This window comes from Python bivittatus, unplaced genomic scaffold, assembly GCF_059951505.1.
Source record: "Python bivittatus isolate LINGU-HERP-01145 unplaced genomic scaffold, Pbiv_v1 ctg000980_np1212, whole genome shotgun sequence".
Lineage (NCBI taxonomy): Eukaryota > Metazoa > Chordata > Lepidosauria > Squamata > Pythonidae > Python > Python bivittatus.
This window is the reverse complement of record NW_028277125.1, coordinates 22791786-22815766: the sequence shown is the minus strand read 5'-3', so window position 1 is coordinate 22815766 and position 23981 is coordinate 22791786. Positions and strand designations below refer to the sequence as shown.

The following is a 23981-nucleotide window of genomic DNA, read 5'->3' as shown; positions in this document are numbered from 1 at the left end:
TTACAAATTGTGAACAACATTTAAACCAAGAAAAGAACACAAAACAAAACCAAAAAGCAAAGATGGCAGTGATAACAAACCCAGATGGGAACAAAGGGAAACAAGAAAAGGGGGCTTCAGTCACGCTTGCCAAAGGCCTGGGTAAAGAGCCAGGTCTTCAGAGCCCTTTGAAACACCAGTACAGTAGGAGCAGTTAGAATTTGGGGGAACCTCATTCCAAAGGGCAGGTGCTGCAACAGAGGTGTGCTTCTGGTTCCTGATGGATGGCATTGTTTAATCCTTGAATCAAAGGAGCACACCAACTCTGCCAGATTGGATTGGCCAGGCAGATACCAAGGGAGGCAGGCAGTCCCTCAAGTAACCAGGCTCTGTGCCATGTGGTGCTTTATATGTAGAGGACTTCACGTGGCAGCAAAAAGGTTGTTATGGAAACCCCCTCTGCTACTGCCTGGGCACCCTCTCCCCACTGCAAATCATTTTTGCCTTCAAATCTGGAATACTGCACAGCTATAATGTATATGTACCTCTGTGTGTGTGTGTGTGTGTGTGTATGCACACCTGTACATGCATACAGTTTGTCTTGCTAGTCAGAGAAAATAATCACCATCCATCTGGCATTCTAAAAAATAAAACATTTAGGAGCAGCTACTCTGTGTAACATTTCTGGTCTCCTGAAATATCTAAACTCCTACTTCAACCTTGAATGTTTTAAATGAGGAATAAAAGGACTTAATTTAATTCAAGCATTCATTTTTCTGAAACAAATGTGTTCCCATTCATTTTCTTCCAGTTGTTTGTTGAGTAGCCTGTGAAATAGGTTCATTTATCTTCTGAATGCAGTCTTCGCTGTAGTCAGTTGATTGTTCACCTTCCATCCAGAGAGACAAATCTCAAACTATTTTTTCCTGCCAGTAAAAGTCTTAATGATTTTCAGACAAAGAGTCAGGTCAAGATTCTTATGGGCAATTTCAAAAAGTATTCAAGGACATGCTGTCTAGCGACTTGCAGTTGTTTGGGTGCAAAGACAATTAAGGACCTTTTCGCTTTTAGAAAACAAATTGTGATTAAATGTGTTTTGCAAACTTGTTCTGTTTATTTCAGGTTCTTCACAGAGCTTGAAGAAAGGCATCAGAGTAACATTTTCATAGATGATATCAGTGATATTGTAGAAAAGCATACTACATCAACTTTTGACCCTTATATAAAATATTGCACAAATGAAGTCTATCAACAGCGGACACTTCAGAAACTGTTGTAAGTAATGGGAACTATTGTTACTGGAATTGTTTGGAGAAAAATGATGTTATGAATTATGTATAATTTGGTTTTTGAAAAATAAATATTTCAGCCATACTACAGAAGGAGGCAATAAAATTAGATTTTAATTTTGCTCAAGTGATGCACCCTGAGCTAATTTATTTCAACATATTTCTAAATTGTTGTTTATCCAGAGGTGTCATGGGTGATGAAGTATGAATATAATTGTGGGTAAAACCAAAAATAGTCACAGTCACAATTGTTTTTAAAATGGTTTGGTTAATTTTCTGAAAAAAATCTTACTGAAAAGTTTGTCATATTAGCACCAGACCTATTTCTTCTGGAAAAAAAAAATTAGAGAAGGAATAGTAGTTTATGAGGTAAGTATGAGTTATCTGTATATTTAAAATATTCTTAAAATATATGCAACCCCTTCACTAGCCCCCACCTACCCTCTTACCACAACTGCAATGAAGAGAATTCATAATGTGCTATCTAACAGTTATAATTGTGTAGATGGATCAATGGAATGAACTAGAGAAAGTATACAGGTAGTCCTCACTTAACGACTGTTCGTTGAAAGACAGTTCAAAATCATGATGGCTTCAGAAGTTCTTTACGACTTGTACTCGCATTTACAACCATCATAAACTGTCGCACCAACTCCCACGGTCACATGATCACGATTTGCGTCCTTTTTCCAATGATCATAAAGCGAATCACATGGTCGTTAAGCAAATAATGTGGCTGTTAAGCAAATTCTGGCAAAAAACATCCATTGAGGAAGCTGGATTTGCTTAACGACCATGTGATTCACTTAATGACTATGTGATTTGCTTAACAACCATGGTGTTTCACTTTACGGCTATCATAGAAATGGTTGTAAAATCGGGTCCAGTCATGTGGTCACTTGCTGAAGGACTGCCCCACTTAATGACTAATTTTCCGGTTCCTATTGTGATCATTAAGTGAGGACTACCTGTAGCTGTGGCTACACAATAATTGTGTTTTTATAATATATCTTGGCTTAGCAAGACATGTGAAAGAGCCTTGTGATGACTAATCTTCAGCTTCCTTTTAATTGAAAAACTGTGAGCAGCAGTTTCATAACCAGCCAGGATATTACTATATCTTAATAGAAGATTTGTGGGATGGTGGACAAAACCCTAATATATATGAGTTCTGATTATTTGTGTTAACTTCTATGTTTCCAAGAAAGCATCTGGCAAGCCAATCAAAATTTTCGAACAAAAACTACCTTTATATTTAAGGCTGTCTATAAAATTGTTGTTATTTTGGGCAGAGCTACCAATCCATCCTTCAAGGAAGTATTATCACGGATTGAATCTCAAGAAGAATGTAGGAATTTACCAATGATATCCTTCCTGATTCTGCCAATGCAAAGGGTTACACGACTTCCACTGCTAATGGATGTAAGAGCAGCCTATTTTTAATTTTCTGTTCTATTTATGATTGAGTTTAAATATGCAATTCCATTGTCATAATTTATAATTACATAGTCAACACTTAGTTGCTTTCCCAGCATATAAACTGCTGAATTTTCATAATTTCAGTAATCTAGAACGTTTTGGCCCAGAGAAACCTGGGAAACATTTTGCTGGGGCAAGTAAACATTTAATTTTCATTGGCTTCTGTGGGATTATAAAGTTCTAAATAAAAATAAGATTTCATCCTTTTTTCTTGTCCTTTCCTGCTGGTTGACTTGACTTTAGTTGAACTATTCAATGCCATTTTCTTTTCAGAAGAGTATATTTTACACATCGAGTACTGCAACAATTCTTATAAAAGTTTTAGAGAAATTCTAGGTTTAACAATGTGGAAAAAGACTCTGAAGGCTTCTTGACCTGCAAAAACTTCCTGAGAGGAAGTTCATAATCTCTTGGGATTTAATGGAAGGAATGGGAAAGCTGAAGACCACATGGAGATGCTTGTACAGTGAGAGAAAAGAAACTCAGAAACTCCTTTCATTCAACATGTAGCTTGAGTGAAGTACAAGAAGACACACTCCACCTGTGAAGATTTCACTGACATTTTTATCTATTAAAAGAATGAAATGCAGTTTCTCTTCCAACAAATTAAAAGAGAATAATAAAGAAGTAAACCACAGAAGAAATGTTTGGTACATATGTAGTAATTCCTTCCCTTACAGTAACTAGCATTAGATTGGAATGGGAAAAATGTGAATTTACATCTAATGGTAATGATTTGAGAATCTTGTATGAAAGTTATAATTTTAGAAGTCTAGTAATAGGATGTAATTTTAAGTATCTTTACTGAGGGAACGCCTTGCAAGTAAAAATTTAAATCAAGATCTCAACTGTGAAAACTATAGTTTTGATGGGAGGTCTCAAGCACAAAAAACTGATTAAAACGATAGATTAGATTAGATTAGATTAGATTAGATTAGATTAGATTAGAGGCATTCTTCAGAACATATGCTCATTGTTTCAGGTTATTTAAAAGTGGTATCAAAAAAGCTGAAAGAAAGTAAAAACTGAGAGTGAAATATCAAGCATCTTGAAAGCTCATTGAGTAAAAAGTTGGTTGATCAAGTCTTGATCTTGCACCTGATCCTTTGCTGGGGAAAGGGCAAAGGTAGTATCAGAAGAGAAAGAAATATAAAAGAGATAGTGTATGGGCTAGAAAGAGGATAGTGTTGGCACTATCCAAACCATCATCAATACATAGCCCCTTTCAAATTCCCACCCAAAACAATGCAGTTCTACATAGGGACAAAAAAGTCCTATATCTTTGCTTTACATGGTTGAAGTGTTTTATAGTCTTTGTTTGATTTATGTTCAAACCTTGTACAGGTAAGTTCTTACAGTTAAGAACTACAATTAATTTTCAATTAATTAAAAAGTCTATTAATAAAAAGCTACATTCATAAATAAAACACAAGACAGAATTTCAGTTGTGAGAATCTGAGTTGGTCAGGGCCACCCAATGAGTTTTGCAAGCAAGAGTCTTGAATCTTCTGCCACCATAGCTTGGTATACTGAATTATGTATTAGTATATAATTGCTGTATTTTGGCCTGCAATTCAGCAATAATAGTTCTTTTATTACATTCGTTCTCTAAAAACAACATATTACCAGGAACAGTTTTATAGTGTTTTGGCTTCTCTCACAAAAAAAGCACTACATCCCCTTGTCATTAGAAATATATCAGTGTGGGATGTTTGCTTTGGTGCTCCTTTGTTTTCATAGCTTGCTTATAAAAGCAACTCAATAAAATGTTGATTTAATGGTCAGACCTTTTTACTTTTATTATGTTCCTTAAAAAGAGAAAATGTTGATTTGCATCTTGTGCTGGATCTAACTATCTAAATGTTCTCAAAAGTATGCAGAACTTTATGAATTACCTTATTAGAATTGGGGAGGTGGGAGGGAGAAACATTTCTACTTGAAAGTAGAAAAAATAAATGTGGAATGGAAGATCGGATTACCAATGCATCACACTAAATATTAAAGCTAAAATTTAGGTATTTTCTGGAGAAAATAATATTTCAGAGCAAGATGTCTTGGTGGTCTAGAAAATAGTGTGTTTTGATTCTCTAGAATGTAAATGTTTGCAGAAAATTCGTGATACAGGTTTGCACATTTAAGTGCTATACACATTCTTCTGTCAACTAATCAAAGAAAAACATACATCTCTAAATTGGCAAACTCTTTATTTCAGACAATTTGCCAGAAAACGCAGAAAGATTTGCCAAAATACGAAGTTTGCAAAAGGGCTTTAAAAGAAGTAAGCAAGGTATGTTTTTAGGTTCTCTCTATGGAATAGAATGTGTTAGTTGCTGAAATCTTTTTGTGCATGTTTAAGAGACAGAATTCCACATACATTTTCTCAAAAACTTCTCTATCAGAATTGCATTGGGCAAGTGTCTTTTTTTTTTTTTTTTTTGGTAACGTTTGATTCAGAAAAATTATTCATCATTGTCTATAGGAAAATGTTGATAGCAAGAAGAATGAAGAACTTGGCTTCCCAGACTGTTAACTGGCCTACACGCTTTGCAAAATGAATTAATGTTGTTTGGTTACAACCAGCTTTATTTCCAGAAGTTCAAAGTGGTATAGGTGGTTCCCATCCTAGTGTTTTATTATCTTATGTGGATTAAATTGGGCTGAGACATAATGACCAATACAGAGTTATCAAGTGACCTTCATTACTGAATGGCATTTAAACCTGGATCTCCCTTGTCCTTGTTCAACATGCTACTTATCGTACTGCATTGATTCTTACTATCAAAGACGTTGATTCTACTTACATAGTTGCATAGTAGGTTCTGCTCACTTACAATAGCATCAAATGCATTGTCTCTGTTGCAGCTGCTTTGTCCATTACAGCAGTTTTAAACATTTTTATTTTCTGTAGTCTGAATTTAATTTCCTCTATGGGGTAAGCTAAAATATATGCAGCTGAATTATTGCTTGGTGTCTGAATTTGGCTCAGTAGCCTATGAGACATCCAGGATTGATCAGCTCTAAACTCCTGAGGAATATACCATTTTCTATCATTTATTTAGCACTCATATTTATGTTTGTCAAACCTTTATACGTTTATGTTGGCTGGTGCGTATCATCAGAGAAATCTGATGCTGATATAATTTGTGTCAGAATATATTAATGTTTACTACACTAAATTCACATTTAGAACACATTCATTGATTTTGAATCTCACACATACATTGATTTTCAATTAATTTCCTTTAAGGAATGTCTTAAAATTATACAGTGATCATATGAAGTAGAATTTAGGACTAATCATCTGTCATCCGCCATGTTAAAGTTTGCAGCGGAATTTTATTGCAAGCTAAATATGGGGGCAGTTCTTGGTTTAGCTTAGCAGCTTCTGAGCCTTCTGTAGTTCCATAGACATGCATAGAACATTGAAGGAAGAGAAAAAATGGCAGTGTAGGTAGGCTTACTCCCATTGGGGATGGTGGGCTTTATATTTTTGGCTGCCAATTTTTGCAGAAACCTAATTTGGGAAGGAAAGAGCCCCCTCCGTTTGTCAGTGAAAGAAAGGACAATTGGAATGTCACGGCTTAGACTTTCATAAGAAGCACAAGTAGTTCCTCTCCATTGCAGTAATTGAGACCGTGGAGAAGAGGAAAAATTATTTCTGGCTAAACACAAGGAAAGAATCCAATTCTCTCCCCAAAATCTCCAGGACAAAATGAGATGGCTTTTCTTCCCAAAGCTGGCCATTTCCCAGGGAGATGCTTATTACTGGCAAGAAAATTAATTTAGCTAGTGATACGGCTTTCAATGAACACTTGTAAAATATTATAGATTATCAATATTGTAAATTGAATTATATAGGAGTGCAGTCCTAACTTCCACCCGTACTGGGTAGAGGGAACAACATCCCATATAGGTCACAGGACTCAGGTTGCATTAATGACTCTGTGGGGAATCTCACTGGGCTACTTGTAGATTGGCCTACCTGCTAATTAGAAATAAAAATTATATTCTGCTTAAGACACAGGCATTTTTGTTACAAATTATTCCTGGCAATACATTGAGAAGTAGAAAGGGGAACAATATGAAAACTCTTAATTCAGACATGATTCTTGATGATCTATTTTTACATGCTGATATTGCATGTTATATGATGTAATCAACATTGTAAGAGTTCTAAGAAAAGCGGTATATTGTACACACTGCTCAGATCAGGATAGAAGACAAAATAACATTCTCCTGACCGGTAGTGTTACTCTATACGGATGTCATTAAATTATCATTGATAAGCTTGATTTTTATCTTTGGCTCATAAAAACAAATGCTTCTAATGGCTCTCTAACAATTTGCCAAATATTTCCCAGGAAAAATATGCCCTACGGGTCTTTTCAAAATGGCTTTATCTTCATTTTTTCCAAATTACTCATTATTTGCACTGAATTCATTGCTACTGAAAAAAGAAAATAGTTTAATATGCCTCCTACACATAAAATAGCTAGAAATAGAAATTGAAATGTAACTGCTTTGTATCTAAGTAATTCCAGATGAATTTTCTCTCAGAAAGGATACAAGGTTTTTTTTCCTGTTCCTTTTTTTTGTTTGTTTGTTTTTGTCCAAGGTTTTGGAAAATAGAACAGATTTCCCCAAATGTACCCTCTAGGAAGTTGGGTGAGGCTGCTACTGGTTATAGTAGTTTTACCTTGGTGGCAATTAGAAAAGGTGATTTTTTTCAAGCAACATCTCGTGGTACTTTTCACCAATGGTATGCTTGGGAAATGGATTTAATGATATAGCTTGGAAATAAATAGAATCAGCATTTGTGGTGTTATAATTCTTGAAGTTGAACTTTGCAATAGGAAAAAAAAAGAATAAGGGGAAAACTTTAAAAACTTGCTTTTTGCTTCTCTGGCACTGAACTCCTTTCATTTTTTTCCTTTGGAATAAGGAAATAACAAGTGTTACATTATTTTTAAAAGTCGGTCAGTAGTAATACACATGTCATTGGCTTTTGGCAGTTGAGAATCTATAGACTAGAGTGTGTCCTTCTAGCTTAGTCAAAAGGAGATCAGGAAGTAAATTTCAGAAGGACTTGAAAAGCTGACTCTTCCTCCAGGTGTTGGGATAGGGTGAGGCTGGAGCCTGGTCAAACTAAACATTGCTGTATGGAGGAATGTTAGTTTTTGGTCCTGGGTGTTTCAATGCTGGTTTTATTGTCTGTGTTTTTATTGCTTTTCTGTGAGTCACCCAGAAACATATGGGCTACCATGTATGTCGTATAAATAAATATTCACTTGGAGGAGGACTGAGCATAAAGTAGCAGTCTAACAATAGAGAAAAGAAAATACAATGCAAACATACATAAAAGAATCAATCAGAAATGAAACCAGCAAAATAACCATCGTGCCCACAACCTCACTACCGTTCAAAGCATCCCCTCCTCTTGTGTTAGACAAAAAAAGCGGGTCTTAAGAGCTAAGGCTAGGAGAGTCCCAGCCAGAGAAAACCTCTGTGGTAATGGAATTCCAAGGTATGGGGGCTGTTTTAAAATCCCGCTTCTGAGGCCTGTCAGATGGCAATCATGAAGGGACAAGACCTGGAGGAATTGACCCCATTCAGTCTAATTGGATGGGTAGATGAATACGGGAGAAGGCAGTTCCTCAGATAACAGATTTAGAGCCGCAGAGGGCTGTGAAAGTGACAACCAGTAGTAACTTCCTTGATTCACACCTGAAAGCTGACAGGCAACCAGTGCAGCTCCATAAGCAGAGGAATCAATCCGGTATGCCAGATATACCCATTACTGCCTGGGCTGTAGCTGCAGCTTCTGAATGTCTGAGTCCATTACAGTAGTCCCTGGGGGAGAAGACTAGGGCGTGAGTGGCTATGAGAAAGTGTAGATGGCCAGGGAGAGGACCTTAGAGAAGGAATCCAGAGGCAATTAGGGAAACACCAGGTGGAGAATAAACATGCATTAAGCCCAGGGAAACAGGAGAGTGCTATGAAGAGACTCAGAGTGGCCCTCCCTCCCCCCTGAATCCCTGAGATACAGTGGGGCAAAAAAGTATTTAGTCAGCCACCAATTGTGCAAGTTCTCCCACTTAAAAAGATGAGAGAGGCCTGTAATTTTCATCATAGGTATACCTCAACTATGAGAGACAAAATGAGAAAAAAAATCCAGAAAATCACATTGTCTGATTTTTAAAGAATTTATTTGCAAATCATGGTGGAAAATAAGTATTTGGTCACCTACAAACAAGCAAGATGTCTGGCTCTCACAGACCTGTAACTACTTCTTTAAGAGGCTCCTCTGACCTCCACTCGTTACCTGTAGTAATGGCACCTGTTTGACCTTGTTATCAGTATAAAAGACACCTGTCCACAACCTCAAACAGTCACACTCCAAACTCCACTATGGCCAAGACCAAAGAGCTGTTGAAGGACACCAGAAACAAAATTGTAGACCTGCACCAGGCTGGGAAGACTGAATCTGCAATAGGCAAGCAGCTTGGTGTGAAGAAATCAACTGTGGGAGCAATAATTAGAAAATGGAAGACATACAAGACCACTGATAATCTCCCTCAATCTGGGGCTCTATGCAGGATTTTACCCCGTGGGGTCAAAATGATCACAAGAACGGTGAGCAAAAATCCCAGAACCACATGGGGGGAACCTAGTGAATGACCTGCAGAGAGCTGGGACCAAAGTAACAAAGGCTACCATCAGTAACACACTATGCTGCCAGGGACTCAAATCCTGCAGTGCCAGACGTGTCCCCCTGCTTAAGCCAGTACATGTCTGGGCCTGTCTGAAGTTTGCTAGAAAGCATTTGGATGATCCAGAAGAGGATTGGGAGAATGTCATATGGTCAGATGAAACCAAAGTAGAACGTTTTGGTCTAAACTCAACTCGTCGTGTTTGGAGGAGAGAGAATGCTGAGTTGCATCCAAAGAACACCATACCTACTGTGAAGCATGGGGGTGGAAACATCATGCTTTGGGGCTGTTTTTCTGCAAAGGGACCAGGACGACTGATCCGTGTAAAGGAAAGAATGAATGGGGCCATGTATCGTGAGATTTTGAGTGAACACCTCCTTCCATCAGCAAGGGCATTGAAGATGAAACGTGGCTGGGTCTTTCAGCATGACAATGATCCCAAACACACTGCCCGGGCAATGAAGGAGTGGCTTCGTAAGAAGCATTTCAAGGTCCTGGAGTGGCCTAGTCAGTCTCCAGATCTCAACCCCATGGAAAACCTTTGGAGGGAGTTGAAAGTCCGTGTTGCCCAGCAACAGCCCCAAAATATCACTGCTCTAGAGGAGATCTGCATGGAGGAATGGGCCAAAATACCAGCAACAGTGTGTGAAAACCTTGTGAAGACTTACAGAAAACATTTGACCTCTGTCATTGCCAACAAAGGATATATAACAAAGTATTGAGATGAACTTTTGATATTGACCAAATACTTATTTTCCACCATGATTTGCAAATAAATTCCTTAAAAATCAGACAATGTGATTTTCTGGATTTTTTCCCCCATTTTGTCTCTCATAGTTGAGGTATACCTATGATGAAAATTACAGGCCTCTCTCATCTTTTTAAGTGGGAGAACTTGCACAATTGGTGGCTGACTAAATACTTTTTTGCCCCCTGTATATAACTGGGTACTATCAGTGTATTAATATAAAAGCCCACTGTAACAACCTGCCCCAGTGGCTTCATGCAGATGCTAAAAGGTGTGAGAGGGGAAAGAGCCCTGAGACATTCCACATAAACAAGTTTCTGGAGAGAGCACTCTGCTCCCCACTGACTGGAACTGCCGTTAGAAAGGAGGAGACCAATGGCAAAACAGCCTGCCCCCCCACTCCAGTCCCTTACAAACAGTCCAGAAAGATACTGTGGTTGATGGTATCAAAAGCCACTGAAAGGTCAAAGAGGACCAGGAGGGCTCCACAGACAAGTGCATTCAGGGCAGTTCCTGTGCTAGAAACCTGCCTGGTCTGAAACCTGCCTGCCCAGAATCCAAATAGTCAGTGTTCCCTAGGGCTTTGCGTAGTTCTAGGTCCCCCACTCCTACACAGCGACCATAGCTGGTGCCAGATTTGAAACCCGAGTGGGCAGATTTCCAAGGTAGAAGCCTACTCTCTACTCCCACCCAGGCTTTGGTGATTCAAATCAGGTCTGCCTTCTCATTCCCAATGAGGATGATATTATGGACAGGAGTGGCATTTAAAAGTACCACAGAAGCCCCTGAGCTCTGAGGTTCTGCTACTATAGCTCCTACTATAGCTCTTGGAATGAGAGGAGAGAGATGAAAGTATAGCCCCCATCCAAAGTCTAAACCCAGTGATTTCTCTGAGTTCTTATGCTATAAGGGACGGCGGGAGGTTTTGTGTAGATGGAATCTAGCTTACACACTGTCTTAGACTGTTTATTTGTTTGCACACAGCGTGCCATGTGTTCTCTAGCTAGGATGTATAGGTTAGCACGTTTTGTGAAACTTCCCTGAATTGTGATGGCTGTGGTTACCAAGTAATTAGCAAAAGTTAGCAGACTGGGTCAACACCAAGTTTTCCAGAAGTACAAAACTTGCAGAGAAAAAAATGCGTTAGGAAGCATTCGATCCCCTACCCTACCCTACCCTACCCTACCCATCCATCCATCGAAACAAAATATGTCAATAGCTACAAAACACCTACTATGTCCTGGAATGTGTGCTTGTGTGTTGGATGGGGCCAGTTGGGAAAAACCAATCATATTTTTATGAGTTGGAATACTAAGGAAATTGTAAGCAGTGTCCTTTTAAAAAAAAGTTAATGGAAGTAGCATTCTTAATTACATTGTTTGTAGAAAAGGTTAGTTCTTTGAAAGATAGTTGCACAATAAAAAAATCTCCTTTTGATCCCCTTATTGTTATGTACCTCTGAAAGATGGTACTTTGTGAAGGAAAAGTAACAGTTTTTAGTACTGAGTGCAGATGTGCCAGATGACAGAGATATCTTCTGTTCCAGTTGGTTCGTCTGTGCAATGAAGGTGCTCGAAAAATGGAAAGGACAGAAATGATGTATACCATCAACTCCCAATTAGAATTTAAAATCAAGGTACAGTACTTTCTTCTATATATTTTTATGCAAAGTTTTTACTTCTGTTTTGTTTTAATGCTGACTTGGCACAGTGAGAATAAGCTATGTTTATTTTCTTATGGCGAAGTGAGATTATTCAGTTGATGCTCTGGAAGATAACAAATGTGCTTCCTGAAAGCAATGATGCATAAAGATTACAGTACAATTCATAACCCTGGCTAGTAAATGCCAGTTCGTTGTCTTTTGCATCTAGAACTGTAGGAGGAATACCCATTTATTGTTAAAATGCCCATGTCTGTTCAGAAAATCTAGAGAAAAGGCTAAATTGCAGTTTTCTTACTTTGTAGCCCTTTCCACTGGTTTCTTCTTCACGATGGTTAGTGAAACGGGGTGAATTGGCAGCATTTGTGGAAGACACTGGACTTTTTTCTAAAAGGACCTCTAAGCAACAAGTATACTTCTTCCTCTTTAATGATGTCCTCATTATCACAAAAAAGAAAAGGTACTGAACACATGATATTTTACAGTGGAATGGTAGAATTATACCTGTACTTCTTTTATTATGCCTAAAAAAGAAACAAAATTATAATGGTTTAGTTCTTTTATTTAAACTTTTGACAGTTCAATTGATTTGTAATCAGTTGCCTTTTTCTGTGGGTATAATGTATAAATATTTGCCATGTTAATGGTTTTGTTTTTTCTTTAAATATGCTTAGATTACTCTCCTTTTATTCCTAGTTGAGGAATAAATTCTGATTATGGAATACTGTCTTTTCTGCCATTAAAAAAAAAAAAAAACCTTGGTAACTAGTTTCTTGAGAAAGCAATCTAATAGAAGGGAAAGAATTTTCATCTGTGTGCCTTATATGCTGATATTCATGTTTATTAGACTAGTCATTTTTCCCAGAGCTTTTGCTCAGCGCTTTGTTTGAGATCCTATTAAGGAGTGATATGGGAAACTGAACCTGGAATATTATGGATTAGTCATTACATTCAAAACTGAGCAAAAGATAAGTACTTTGCAAAATGACATAGTTAAGGACAACATTGTGCATTGGCTTAAAATTGCTTGATTATTGTAAGAAGACTTTTCCAAATGTTTTACATACCAGCTAGGTCATTAAACGAATGACATGGAACTTTTATAATCATAAGCATTCTGAAAGGCATCCAAGCAATGAGATTTTTTCAAGTCCAAAGAGCTATAAGCTGATGGGTTGTTACACTTCAGTTGAGTTTTTTAAGAATGGGTTGTGACCTAAAGGTGGATCCTGTTGTCTTGAGAAGTAATAGTGTAATAGTTCCCAGAGTTACAAATACTTGAAGAACACTACTTTATGGTAATCATCACTTAAATATGTATGGCTTCCCCCAAACTCTCTAGTCAAAGCTTTGGGAGTGCTGAGAGGGTCTTAGTTCTGACTGCTTCAGCTCACATTGCAGAATTTCCCCAGCATACTCTGGGACTGCTCAGCCTGAGAAAGCCCTTGGCCAGCAGTGAACGAGAAGTTCTTCCCACATAGTGCTTGATTCTTGACCTTCTTTCTAGGAAAGTCCAAAATTCATGAATTCTGGAACAGATCATTGCAAGAATCTCTGGAACATTCTCTTCCTCTGAACCATGTCATTCCAGGGACAGTTTTGACAGTTTTCAGGTCTAAATCCTCTGAGCTGGAACTGGTTTGAATTGTTTCAGTGTGGTCCAGCCCTGAAACAGGCCTGTTTTGTCCAGAATCCCGTATCTTGGATACCCTAATCTGCTGTCAGTTCTCAAAAATGTCTTCCAGAAACCATCCTGAAATAGCATGATCCAAAGGGGTTACTCATAACCTGAAATTTTCCAGAATGTTCTGTGGCCAAATTAGCAAGTTTTGTACATTCCTACTAGTTTGTAGCACATGGCAACCAAGTGGGATCCCTGCGTATTCTAAAGCTAAGTGGATATGTTGCTTTTCTTTTCCATCTCTGCATTAAGACCTTCAGTACTTCACAAAACAGCTTTGAAGGGATGCTTTATTTGAAATTTTGTCAAGGCTTTGTTCAGTCCTAATTAGTGTACATTTTATTCTTCAGTTAATATTGTTAACTGTTAGGCTATTCTGCCTTAAAATAATGGCATATGTGATTTGACCAATTCCAGTGGATTTTTCTCTCTTGTATTCAGTTAAATGGTTCTCTTTTTCAGCTGTTGAATTATGTTTTTTACAACAATTCAGATTATTCTGAAGCTTCATTAACACAAACATGGGTAACTGGCAGAGTAGTACACACACATTTTAAGAAGGACTACCCATATTTTTTTTTTACTCTATGGTTATTAAATATTCTTACATGGCCTACAGTCTCCTTAGGACACCACTGAAATTCTTTCTCCATCTAATGGTTTGTCAGCTCTTGAGATAATCCTGGCAGTGGAATGCAGCTGGACTTCTTAAATATGAAGCCAGCCAAAGGTCACAAACCATTTGGAATGTTACCTGTCCACAGTTTCTGGATAAAGTTGAACTTGTGCTACACATAACAGAAAAATATTCAAAACAATAATACCCTTTTGTAATTAAACTACTGCTGGAGTTCTTTAAATAGTAGGTTGGAAAGCTTTACAGAGCATTAAAACCAACAAAAATTATGAAGCTCAAATGTACTGAAACCTTTGCCAATTTTTCCATTTAATTGATAAAAGAACATTCTAACAGAAAAGGAAAAAAAGAAAAATATATTTGTATGGAAGTAACATTGCCTGCATTTCTTGGCATGCAGCCAAATTTTAAGCGGAAACTACAGTTATGGTTTACTAGCAAGCAGATCCCTCATTTTTCTACTTATACTGAAGGGGAACACTTTTCTGTATAAATCCAGCCTGATTGCATATCCATTTTCATACATCTGCTAACCATCCTCTCTAGCAATATGTTGCTTATGGTGGCTATTGAGATGGTGAGGAGTTGGCATTGATTGTAAAGACTCATTATGCTCTGTAAACAAATTAAGCTCTCTCATTCTAGTGCATTGAAAAATAATTGCTTTACAAACTCCAGAAAATAAACTGTTTATATAAAAAATTATTTGTATGAATGTTCAGTTGGCTCCCATAGACAATAATGGAACCAATGTGTTTATTAATGTTGAGGGTTGGGGAGAATTACTTATATGTTTAATGTTTCAAAACCACCCAAACATACACACAGTCTTTTATACACTTCTGTTTTTTTCAGTGAGCATTGAGATTGAATCCAGATCAAGCAAGTTGAGTTTAGGTCCCATTAAATCAGTGCATTTAGTTAAGTGCATTCACTCAGGCAGGAACGAGCATTGTAGAAATTATGCAGATTCTTCTTTCATCAAATTTGTACTCCTGTGTGATTGGTAATTTATTATTAATAATGCTTTCTGCTGTAAAAAGCCTATTTATTTATTCACTGAATTTATATAGCCACCCATCTTACTTGCATGTGACTCTGGGCAGTGTACACGTTAAAACAAAAACTCAACAATCAACATAATTCATCCATTAAAATCAATTTAAAACAATTTAAAAAAACTATAATAACAAAAACTCTAAACTTTTTATAAGTCTAAACTTATACCAGCCATTTAATGGGCTCCACACCTCCATGAGATCCCCAAGCCCAATGGCAAAATCAAGTTTTGACGGCCTTCTGGAAGGCCTACAAGGTTGGGGGAATCTCAGCTTGGGAGAAATGATGTTCCAAAGGGTGGGTGCCATGACAGAAAAGGCTTTCTTCCTAGGTCTTCCAAATGAAGCTCCTTCCCTGATGGGACCCGCAACATGACCCTTCTGCCGGACCTGATGAATAGGTAAATGTGATTGGGGAGAGTCAGTCCCTCAAATATCCTGGCCCCATGCCATGTAGGCTTTAAAGGTCATCACCAGCACCTTGAATGGATCCGGAAACAAACTGGTAAACAATGCAGCTCACAGAGCAGAGGTATAACATATGCCATTCTTGGGGCACATATAACTGACCACATTGCTGGATTTTGTACCAGCTGAAGCTTCCAGATACTCTTCAGGGGCAGCCCCATGTGGAGTGTGTTACAGTAGCCCATTCGGGAGGTGACTAGGGCATGAGTAACTGAAACTAGAGCCTTGTGATCCAGGAATGGGCACAACTGGCACACAACATGAAGCTGTGAAAAGCCCCTCCTGGCCATGACTGCCACCTGCTCTTTGAGCAGGAGTCATGAGTCCAGAAGGACCCCCAGATTGCACACCAGGTCCAGGGATTTACCATCTTTGGTGTTTGGGGCAGTGTAAGCCCATTCAGCACCAAAGATGGTAAATCCTTGGATTCAAAAGGCCCCAAAACCCAAAGCCACTCAGTCTTGCCAGAGTTCAGCTGAAACCTCTTGTTCTCCATCCAGACCCCCATAGCCTCCAGGCACCAAAAAAAGGACATGTGTCATTTAGCTCATCAGGGGCCGAGATATACAGCTGGGTATCATCAACATATTGATGGTAGTTTACCCCATGGTGACTGATGATTTTACCCAGCAGCTTCATGTGGATGTTAAATAGTGGAGAGAGCATTGAGCCCTGTGGAACTCCACATAGTAGGGGCCAAGAGCTGGACTTCTCACTCCCAAACAACACTGACTGAAACCAGCCTTGGAAGAAGGTAGTGAACCAGCACAATACCGTGCTGTCCACTCCAAACCCCTGAAGTCAATCCACAAGAATACCATGGTTGATGGTATTGAAGGCCACTGAGAAGTCAAGAAGAGCAAGGATGGATACGCTATCCCTATCCCGCTCCCATCAGAGATCATCCAAAAGTATGACCAATGTCATTTCTTTCTCTCATCTGGGCCTGAATCCTGACTGGAAGGGGATAATCCGTTTCATCTGGAATCATCTGAAGCTGTTGCGTGACCACCTTAAAAAAGGGAGGTCAAATATTGGATAAAAATTGTCCAGCATGGTGGGATCCAGTGATGGCTTCTTGAGGAGGGGGTGGACCAATGCCTCTGTAAGAGGCAGAGGAACAACTTCCTCCCTCAAGGATGAATTCACCACCACATGTCATCTCCTGGGTGGCCTTGGCCACCCAGGAGGGAAATGAATCTAAAGAGCAAGTGCCCACGCTTATAGTCATAAGGACCCTGTCCACTTCCTCAGGCCCAACATGTTCAAACTGTTCCCAGATAACCGGATAGGACTGCATCCCAGGCATCTCCCCAGGACCTGTATAAATGCCAGCATCCAACTGAGAGTGAATCTGAGTGATTTTATCTGACAGATATTTTTTTCAGATTCAAAGAAACAAGAAATGTGACTTTGCTCTATTTTTTAAAATGAGTTTATTGTAATTAAATGAAGAATTAAAAATATTATGTAGTTATTATACGCTTAATGAACAATTGGTAAACTTGCAAATTTCACATGGCATAAGACTGTTCTGGAAGAAGTGCAAATAAAATGTGTTCTGCAGCCAGCTTTTTGCCGAATATTTGTTCATATTAATTATCTGCTGTAATGTACTGCAGAGTTATTTCAAATCCCAATTTGAACGTATTTTATCATCTGTTTTATACAGTATTTGTTTTTTTTATTATGTATGCATATACTAATGTTGCATTTTGTACAGTATTAGTAACTGTGGCATAAGTGCAAAACTTATCTAACCAAGCAGAAGCCCTGATAATGCAGTAGGGGGAACCTGCTGGTAGACAGCAGATTAATCTTCCTTAAAAAGAACTGGGTTGAAACAATTGTATAGATGACTTTTCTCTGAAGTTCTGGCATCAGATATTCATGGCATAATGAATAATGTGCATACAGTCTCTGCCTTGAAGCCTTTGGGTTGGGGCACAAAGCATGTTGCAGAAAGATTTGCAATTATGTTCATTGGCCCAAGAGATCCATTTCAAAGCCCTGTAATCTATACAGATGAAGGCAGTGATTCTGTAGTTACTGCATTTTCATCCAGTAACCAATTGATACTAACTAGTGACTTAACAGTTTCACTATTAGCTTGTTTTACTGACAGTGAATCATATATAGGAGTAGGGCATAATTAGTACAATGCTCCCATTTTTTTCCAAAACATAATGGTTTCACTTAAAGATGCCACATGTATGAGATCTTGGTTGGGGAAAGAGGCAAGACTAGACATAGATTTACAAGTAACCTGATGACCACCAGCACAGATATTCCATCTTCCTGATATCTTTAAACAGCTTCATATCCAGATTTCTTCTTCCTATCTCGCATAGCACATCAGTAACTAAAATAAAATAATTTATAGAAATGCCCAAGTGCATGCAGTGTCAGAATTTAAGTCTCTAGCCTCTAAAGATATTTAGATTATGTGTAGAAAGAATATTGAAGGAATTAGAACATACCATGTTTCCAGTTAAATATCATAGAAGCTTAAAAATGGATAAATATAACTGATGTCAGTTTCCTGTGAGTGAAGGAATGGGATGTAAGTAATAAGGTAGAAGACCACATGAAGGATTGAGAATGTGCCCAGGAATTATCATTGCAGTACGGTAGTCTCCTGGAGTCCCAACACCCAAAGGTACCTATTTGTGTATCTATACCTATGCTAGCATAATTGCTACTCTATATGCATTAATTTGTGCCAGACTCTGTTTTTCAGTCCAATGAAATGTCATGCCCTTTGTCATCTTCTATTTATTGTTTCTTATGAAGTTGTTTCATGTTTTTCAATTAATTTCTTTTCTACTAAGATTTAAATAAGAATATTACTGTTGAACAAAACTAAATAATAACTTCTGCACCTCTGAGAATAGATAGAATCAGCTCTTGCTTATATAAGTTAGAAATAAGCATTATTACTCAACATTGCTTCCTCTGCCTATATGTATGCTTTGATAGCATTTCTCAGTGTATGAGCACATGAATCTGGAAACAAACAGCCTGTTTGTTAATCTGTGAGCTTTTTCTAGATATCTCCAGTCCTCTTCATGTAAAAAACAAAACAATCTTTTTTCCATTTGGAAATAGAGCAGACCTCACCACTTACACGCACACAAAGGATGGTGGTGGTGGTCGTCAGAGGTTTGAGAAGTTGCCAGGCGTGTGTTTCCTGCCTAGGTCTGGAACAAAAGAAATGTTTTAATGCACATTCCTATGAGCTTTACTTTGTTTGATGATGCAGTATCATAGAAGATTTGGATAAACAAGTTTATCATGCATATATCTTATTGTGCTTTTAATTACTTCTCATTTTTGATTCCCAGTTAAAACTAAACCTACAACCTTAGGTACTATTATATAAGAAATAAGCTTCACTAAGCTCAGTGAGATTCAATTTATAGTAGACATAGAGAGAATTTTACAGTAATAGTCACTGTTTTTGCTATGTGTGGTATAATGGTCAAGGTGCTGAATTAGGATGGGAGAGACCACGTTCAAGCCCACCCTCTGTCATGGAAGCTCATATGGTGATTTTGGGCCAGCCACTCACTCACTCAGTCTCAGCTCAATCTACCTCAAAAGTTGAGGGGAAAAAATTTGAGAAGGGAGTGATATTTATGTTGCCTTGAGATGAGATGTAAATAAAGGTAACATTCCAGTTGTGAGGGTCACTTAAATTGCTCCGTTCTAGAATTTTCAGATAATTGAGAATTACTCTTTAGATTGTGTTTTGAGCTATTTGATGAAGCACATCTTCACCCATAACCAGCTAAAGCTTTAAAAGCAGAATATTAACTTATTAAGTGAAGCAAAATTAATTTAAATGCTTCAGTTAAAAAATAAAAGTCTTGTCAGGAGCCCATATGATAAACAGCATTGGGAAGGCTATTTCATAACTGGAATATCAGTGGCTCACAATAGTCAAACAAAGAAGTTACAATAAAATCAATAAAACCTAAAAAAATAATGATAAAATATAGCCAGCACGATAAAGCAAAAGGTCTCAATGTCCCTCACCAAAGGCCTGGGTAAAGAGCTACAGGGTAACTTCAAAGGTATTTTTTCCCCTTAGTTAACATTATTCTCACCCAGATCTGTAAAAGGAAGCAAGTTAGAAATGTTTACATTAACAAAAGTACATCAAAGATGTATAAGCTTAATTATGGAATAGAATTCCTCTAAAAGATCCATTATTAGCTTCATTTGTTGTCTTGATAATCAGATACTTCATGACTGTTTTCCCTTCCCCCTTCCTCTTTGGCTGAAAGGCTGAAAATATCTGAAAAATTAGGTACTATGGACTGTCCTCTGGACCGTTTGTTGCACACCTGATATGTTTAGCATTGATCTGAATCTAAACTGCCTTTGACTCTTAAGTTTCTCTCTGTTGGTTCTTTGTATTTGCAGTGAAGAGAGCTACAACGTTACGGATTACTCCTTAAGGGATCAGTTACTAGTTGAACAGTGTGACAACGAAGAACTGAATTCTTCTCCAGTAAAAAACAGCACACCAATGCTTTACTCTCGGCAGAGTTCTGCCAATCACCTCTTCCGATTAACTGTCCTAATTAACCATGCAGGAGAGAAGATTGAACTCCTTCTGGGAACTGAAACTCAGTAAGTAAATGGCACTCAGTAAGTAAATTTCCTCTATCTGTCTTTTACATCTGGGATTCTGGAACAAGTTTTTTCCGTCCATGTATTGAAATACATTTTTCTGCCTCTGTTGACCTTTATCCTGCAAATATAAAATAATAAAATGCTTCTCAATTATTATCAACCTATAGATTTTCTTGTTAGTAACTATCACAGAATTACAGATTTGTGAGTCGACACATTATAGAGTTAACTAGAATTAGAACAGATTTTGTTTGGATAGCTTCATAACTTTTTTGATTTTAGACTTTGAGATGCCAAGAGTCTCTTTTTTGGTTTTAACTAAGGGAAAACTATATATATTGTAAAGATATCACAGTACTATTTGTTTCTTTACTGTATTTATTAAAATCTTTATTTGTAAAGAAAAAAAATAAGTCATCTAAAATCTCTTTTCTTTTATATTTCTGAATTTGTGTCTCTAAACAGGTTCAGCTTAAGCCATTATATTCATTATTGGATTGATAAATGTTACAAACATACATAGGACGCTGTTCTTGGGCTGTTTTGTACACATTATATTTCTTAGGAAATAAGCATTGTAATTCACATATTCAGTCCAAACTGCAGTGAAGCCATGGAAACTATCTTGCTGAATTCTGTGTAGCCTGGGGAAGGGAGGGGAAAGATAAAAGAAGCTGTTCTGCCTTGTTTGGCTAGACTACATTGAAAGACTATTCATCCTGAAACAGCAGCAACAACAAGAAGCATCTTGTTCTCAATGGTTCAAATTCCATAAAAAGAAATTCCATTTTGTGGAATGCCCATAGCATCTGAGCAGCTTTCTGGAAACTAAAAGTCTAAATCTGTTTCTGGAAACCGGAAGGCTAAAGAGGGTTTGTATGCATAAAAGTCCATATATTTTTGCCCAATAGTGTTATACCATTTCTTCTTTCCCAAAAGTTAAAATGAACCATGAAGCATCACATTGTGAGATATAGATAGACACACAGATAGATGCACACACATTCCTATAGAGTGGTTTTAGAGGCAGCTGATTAAATATTGTGGTGTTATTAAATTAAATGCCAGAATGTCCCTGCTGAATTCAGCCAATTTCAAAATTGGCGTAAGTAAACCTTTTCTATCACTGTTCAGCCTTTTAAAGTCTAATGATCATGATTTCTTCATTGAAAGAACTGAAGTTTTTCCAATGAAATTTCTTTTAATACTGCTCAGAAGTCTGTGCCGTATTCCAAATGACATGACAGGTATCATTAGCATTACTGTAGTTAGCTGTTTTCTGGTGTGTGTGTCTTAAAACTTAATAAGTGGAGATGCATGGTTTTTTTGTTGTGTTTTTTTCAATCAGGTTTAATTCAGTTTCCTTTATTAAAATCACTTTTTTTCTTCATATACTGAAACTTGAATGATGTTTTTTTAAGCTGATTCATGGAGGCTGCTCTGTTTTAGAAAATGTCCTGCATGTATTACAAACCACCTTCGAGATATAATTTGATTTTCTGGTTTTCAAAAGCAACTATAACTCCCTGAGATATATTTTCTTACTGCATTAGCTCTGTGAATAAATAGCAGTCTCTTTTATGAAAGTCACAAAGAAAGTCATGCTTTGCATGATACTGAAGCATAATTTTAAGATTGTTGTAATGTACCAGTATATATGATGGAGGTTATGTTGGTAATTTCATTCTGCCCCAGAGCCTGGGAGAATAACTCAGGTCTTTAATAGCTTCCTGAACATCATCAGGGTGGGAATCATCTGGATCTGTGGGGAGATGTCATTCCAAAGATCAGATGCTGTGACAGGGAAGACATGCTTCCTAGGCCCCCAAGATGACACTGCTAAAGGAATGGGACTCAGAGCATTGCACAACTTGAGACAGATGGTCCCTCGAATAACCAAGCCGTATGCCATGAAGGGTTTTATAGGTGATCACCAGCATCTTGAATTGCACCCAGAAGCCAACCGTTAACCAGTGCAGCTTGCAGAGAAGTAGGGTCTCACAGGCATTAAGTGGCATGCCCAACTGGAGCTTCCAAGCAGTCTTCAAGGGCAGCACCTGCCTTCTGGAATGAGGTTCTCCCCGAGATTTGGATTACCCCCACTCTGCTGCTGTTTAGAAAAGCTGTGAATACTTGGCCCTTCACCCAGGCCTTTGTCATGGGACAGTGACCCCCCACTTCATCACATTTGCCATCTTTTATTGATTTCACTGAGAGTCGGGTGGCATACAAGTTTAGTTAATTAATCATCCTCATCATCATCTCCAGATTTAGAAGGCTTTCACATCTACAGCCATTCTGTCTTGCTAGGGAGCAACCTAAACATTTGTCGTGATGCAGATCTTAATCACCTTTATTGACTCACTTCTCTGGCCTGGGGCAGAGTTGGAGTCTGGGTATCATCAGCATAACTATACTCCATGCTAATGAATTACCTCTCCCAGTGTGTGACCTCCCAGTGGGGGGCTTGACCTCCCCACCACCACCACCCAAACTAGTACTGGCCACTTAAGGAACAGGAGAAGTAGCACAATGTGGTGCTCCCCACTCCCATGTCTCCCCACTCCCCACTCCCATGTGGTGCTCCCATGCGGTTCATAAGAATATTTATGGTGTCACAAGCCAAAGATAGATCCAGAAAGCTTAGGAGGGTCTCCTTTTTCTATCCTAGTCTTATCAGTGCAGTTTTAATCCTGTAACCAGGCTGAAATCCCAATTAATATGGGTCTAGATAATCTGTTTTCTCCAGGAGTCTCTCTATACTGCATGCCCCCATGTCACACTAAAAGGGAAGCTTGGACATTGCACAATAGTTGTTTAAAATATGTGTAATATAAATACATCCCATTAAAAAAGAGGGAGATAATTAAATATAGATAACTTTCCCCCCCTTCTTTAGGAATGAGAGAGCTCGCTGGATTACTGCACTTGGACAGAGCAATGATAGAAGGACCAAGGACAGGACAAGTAAGCAAGGAATGAGAAAATTATTTGGGACTTTAATGTGAGCTGCGCTGGCCATTGATAAAAAATTTAAATCTTCAGTATCTAACTAGGGTTTTTGTTTTCGTTTTTGTTTTGCCCCAGCCCACATTTATCTATCTAGCTATGAATAAGGAGGCAGTAGAGACCTATCATAAATATCTAATTCCCTTTTTTTTTTTCTTTTTAATTTTCATGAGAGATTAAGACTTAAGAACATTTCAAAGATGCCCCCTACTGGTCGATATCTTTGGATGTAATTGATAGTTAAAACTTTCTTTAAAAATGATTTACATGAACCTTTTTGATCTTTTTTCCGTATTCTGTCTGATTCTCCTGAATTTGCAGAAGAGATAAACAATTTTTCATTTGAAAAGAGTTTGAAAACTCTGTATGTAGAGACACTTAAGTCTTACTGAGTACATTTGTTATTGCTTCATGTTTAAAGTGAATTCATGAACTTTTGAAATTCACCATATGACTCAATAAATACTGTTTTTTCCCTTCAGCGTTGACCCAGGTAGAAGTCATTAGGTCATACACTGCCAAGCAACCAGATGAATTGTCCCTCCAAGTTGCTGATGTAGTTCTTGTTTATCAAAAAGTCCATGATGGTGAGTAAAGGGCTTTTTCCGTTGTTTAGCTGCTG

The 23981-nt window shown here is 37.9% G+C and overlaps 1 protein-coding gene across 2 annotated transcripts in view; it reads left to right on the top strand.

Annotated features, from left to right (window-relative positions):
• ARHGEF26 (Rho guanine nucleotide exchange factor 26) overlaps window positions 1-23981 on the top strand; it is a 58733-nt gene that overhangs the window by 28807 nt on the left and 5945 nt on the right. For both annotated transcript variants that reach the window (XM_088132682.1, XM_088132681.1), the window contains 8 exons: window positions 1102-1254; window positions 2561-2690; window positions 4960-5034; window positions 11752-11841; window positions 12171-12325; window positions 20138-20347; window positions 23250-23317; window positions 23842-23946. In XM_088132682.1, the coding sequence (XP_087988808.1) occupies window positions 1102-1254; window positions 2561-2690; window positions 4960-5034; window positions 11752-11841; window positions 12171-12325; window positions 20138-20347; window positions 23250-23317; window positions 23842-23946 (986 nt within the window). The remainder of the gene's footprint in view (window positions 1-1101; window positions 1255-2560; window positions 2691-4959; window positions 5035-11751; window positions 11842-12170; window positions 12326-20137; window positions 20348-23249; window positions 23318-23841; window positions 23947-23981) is intronic.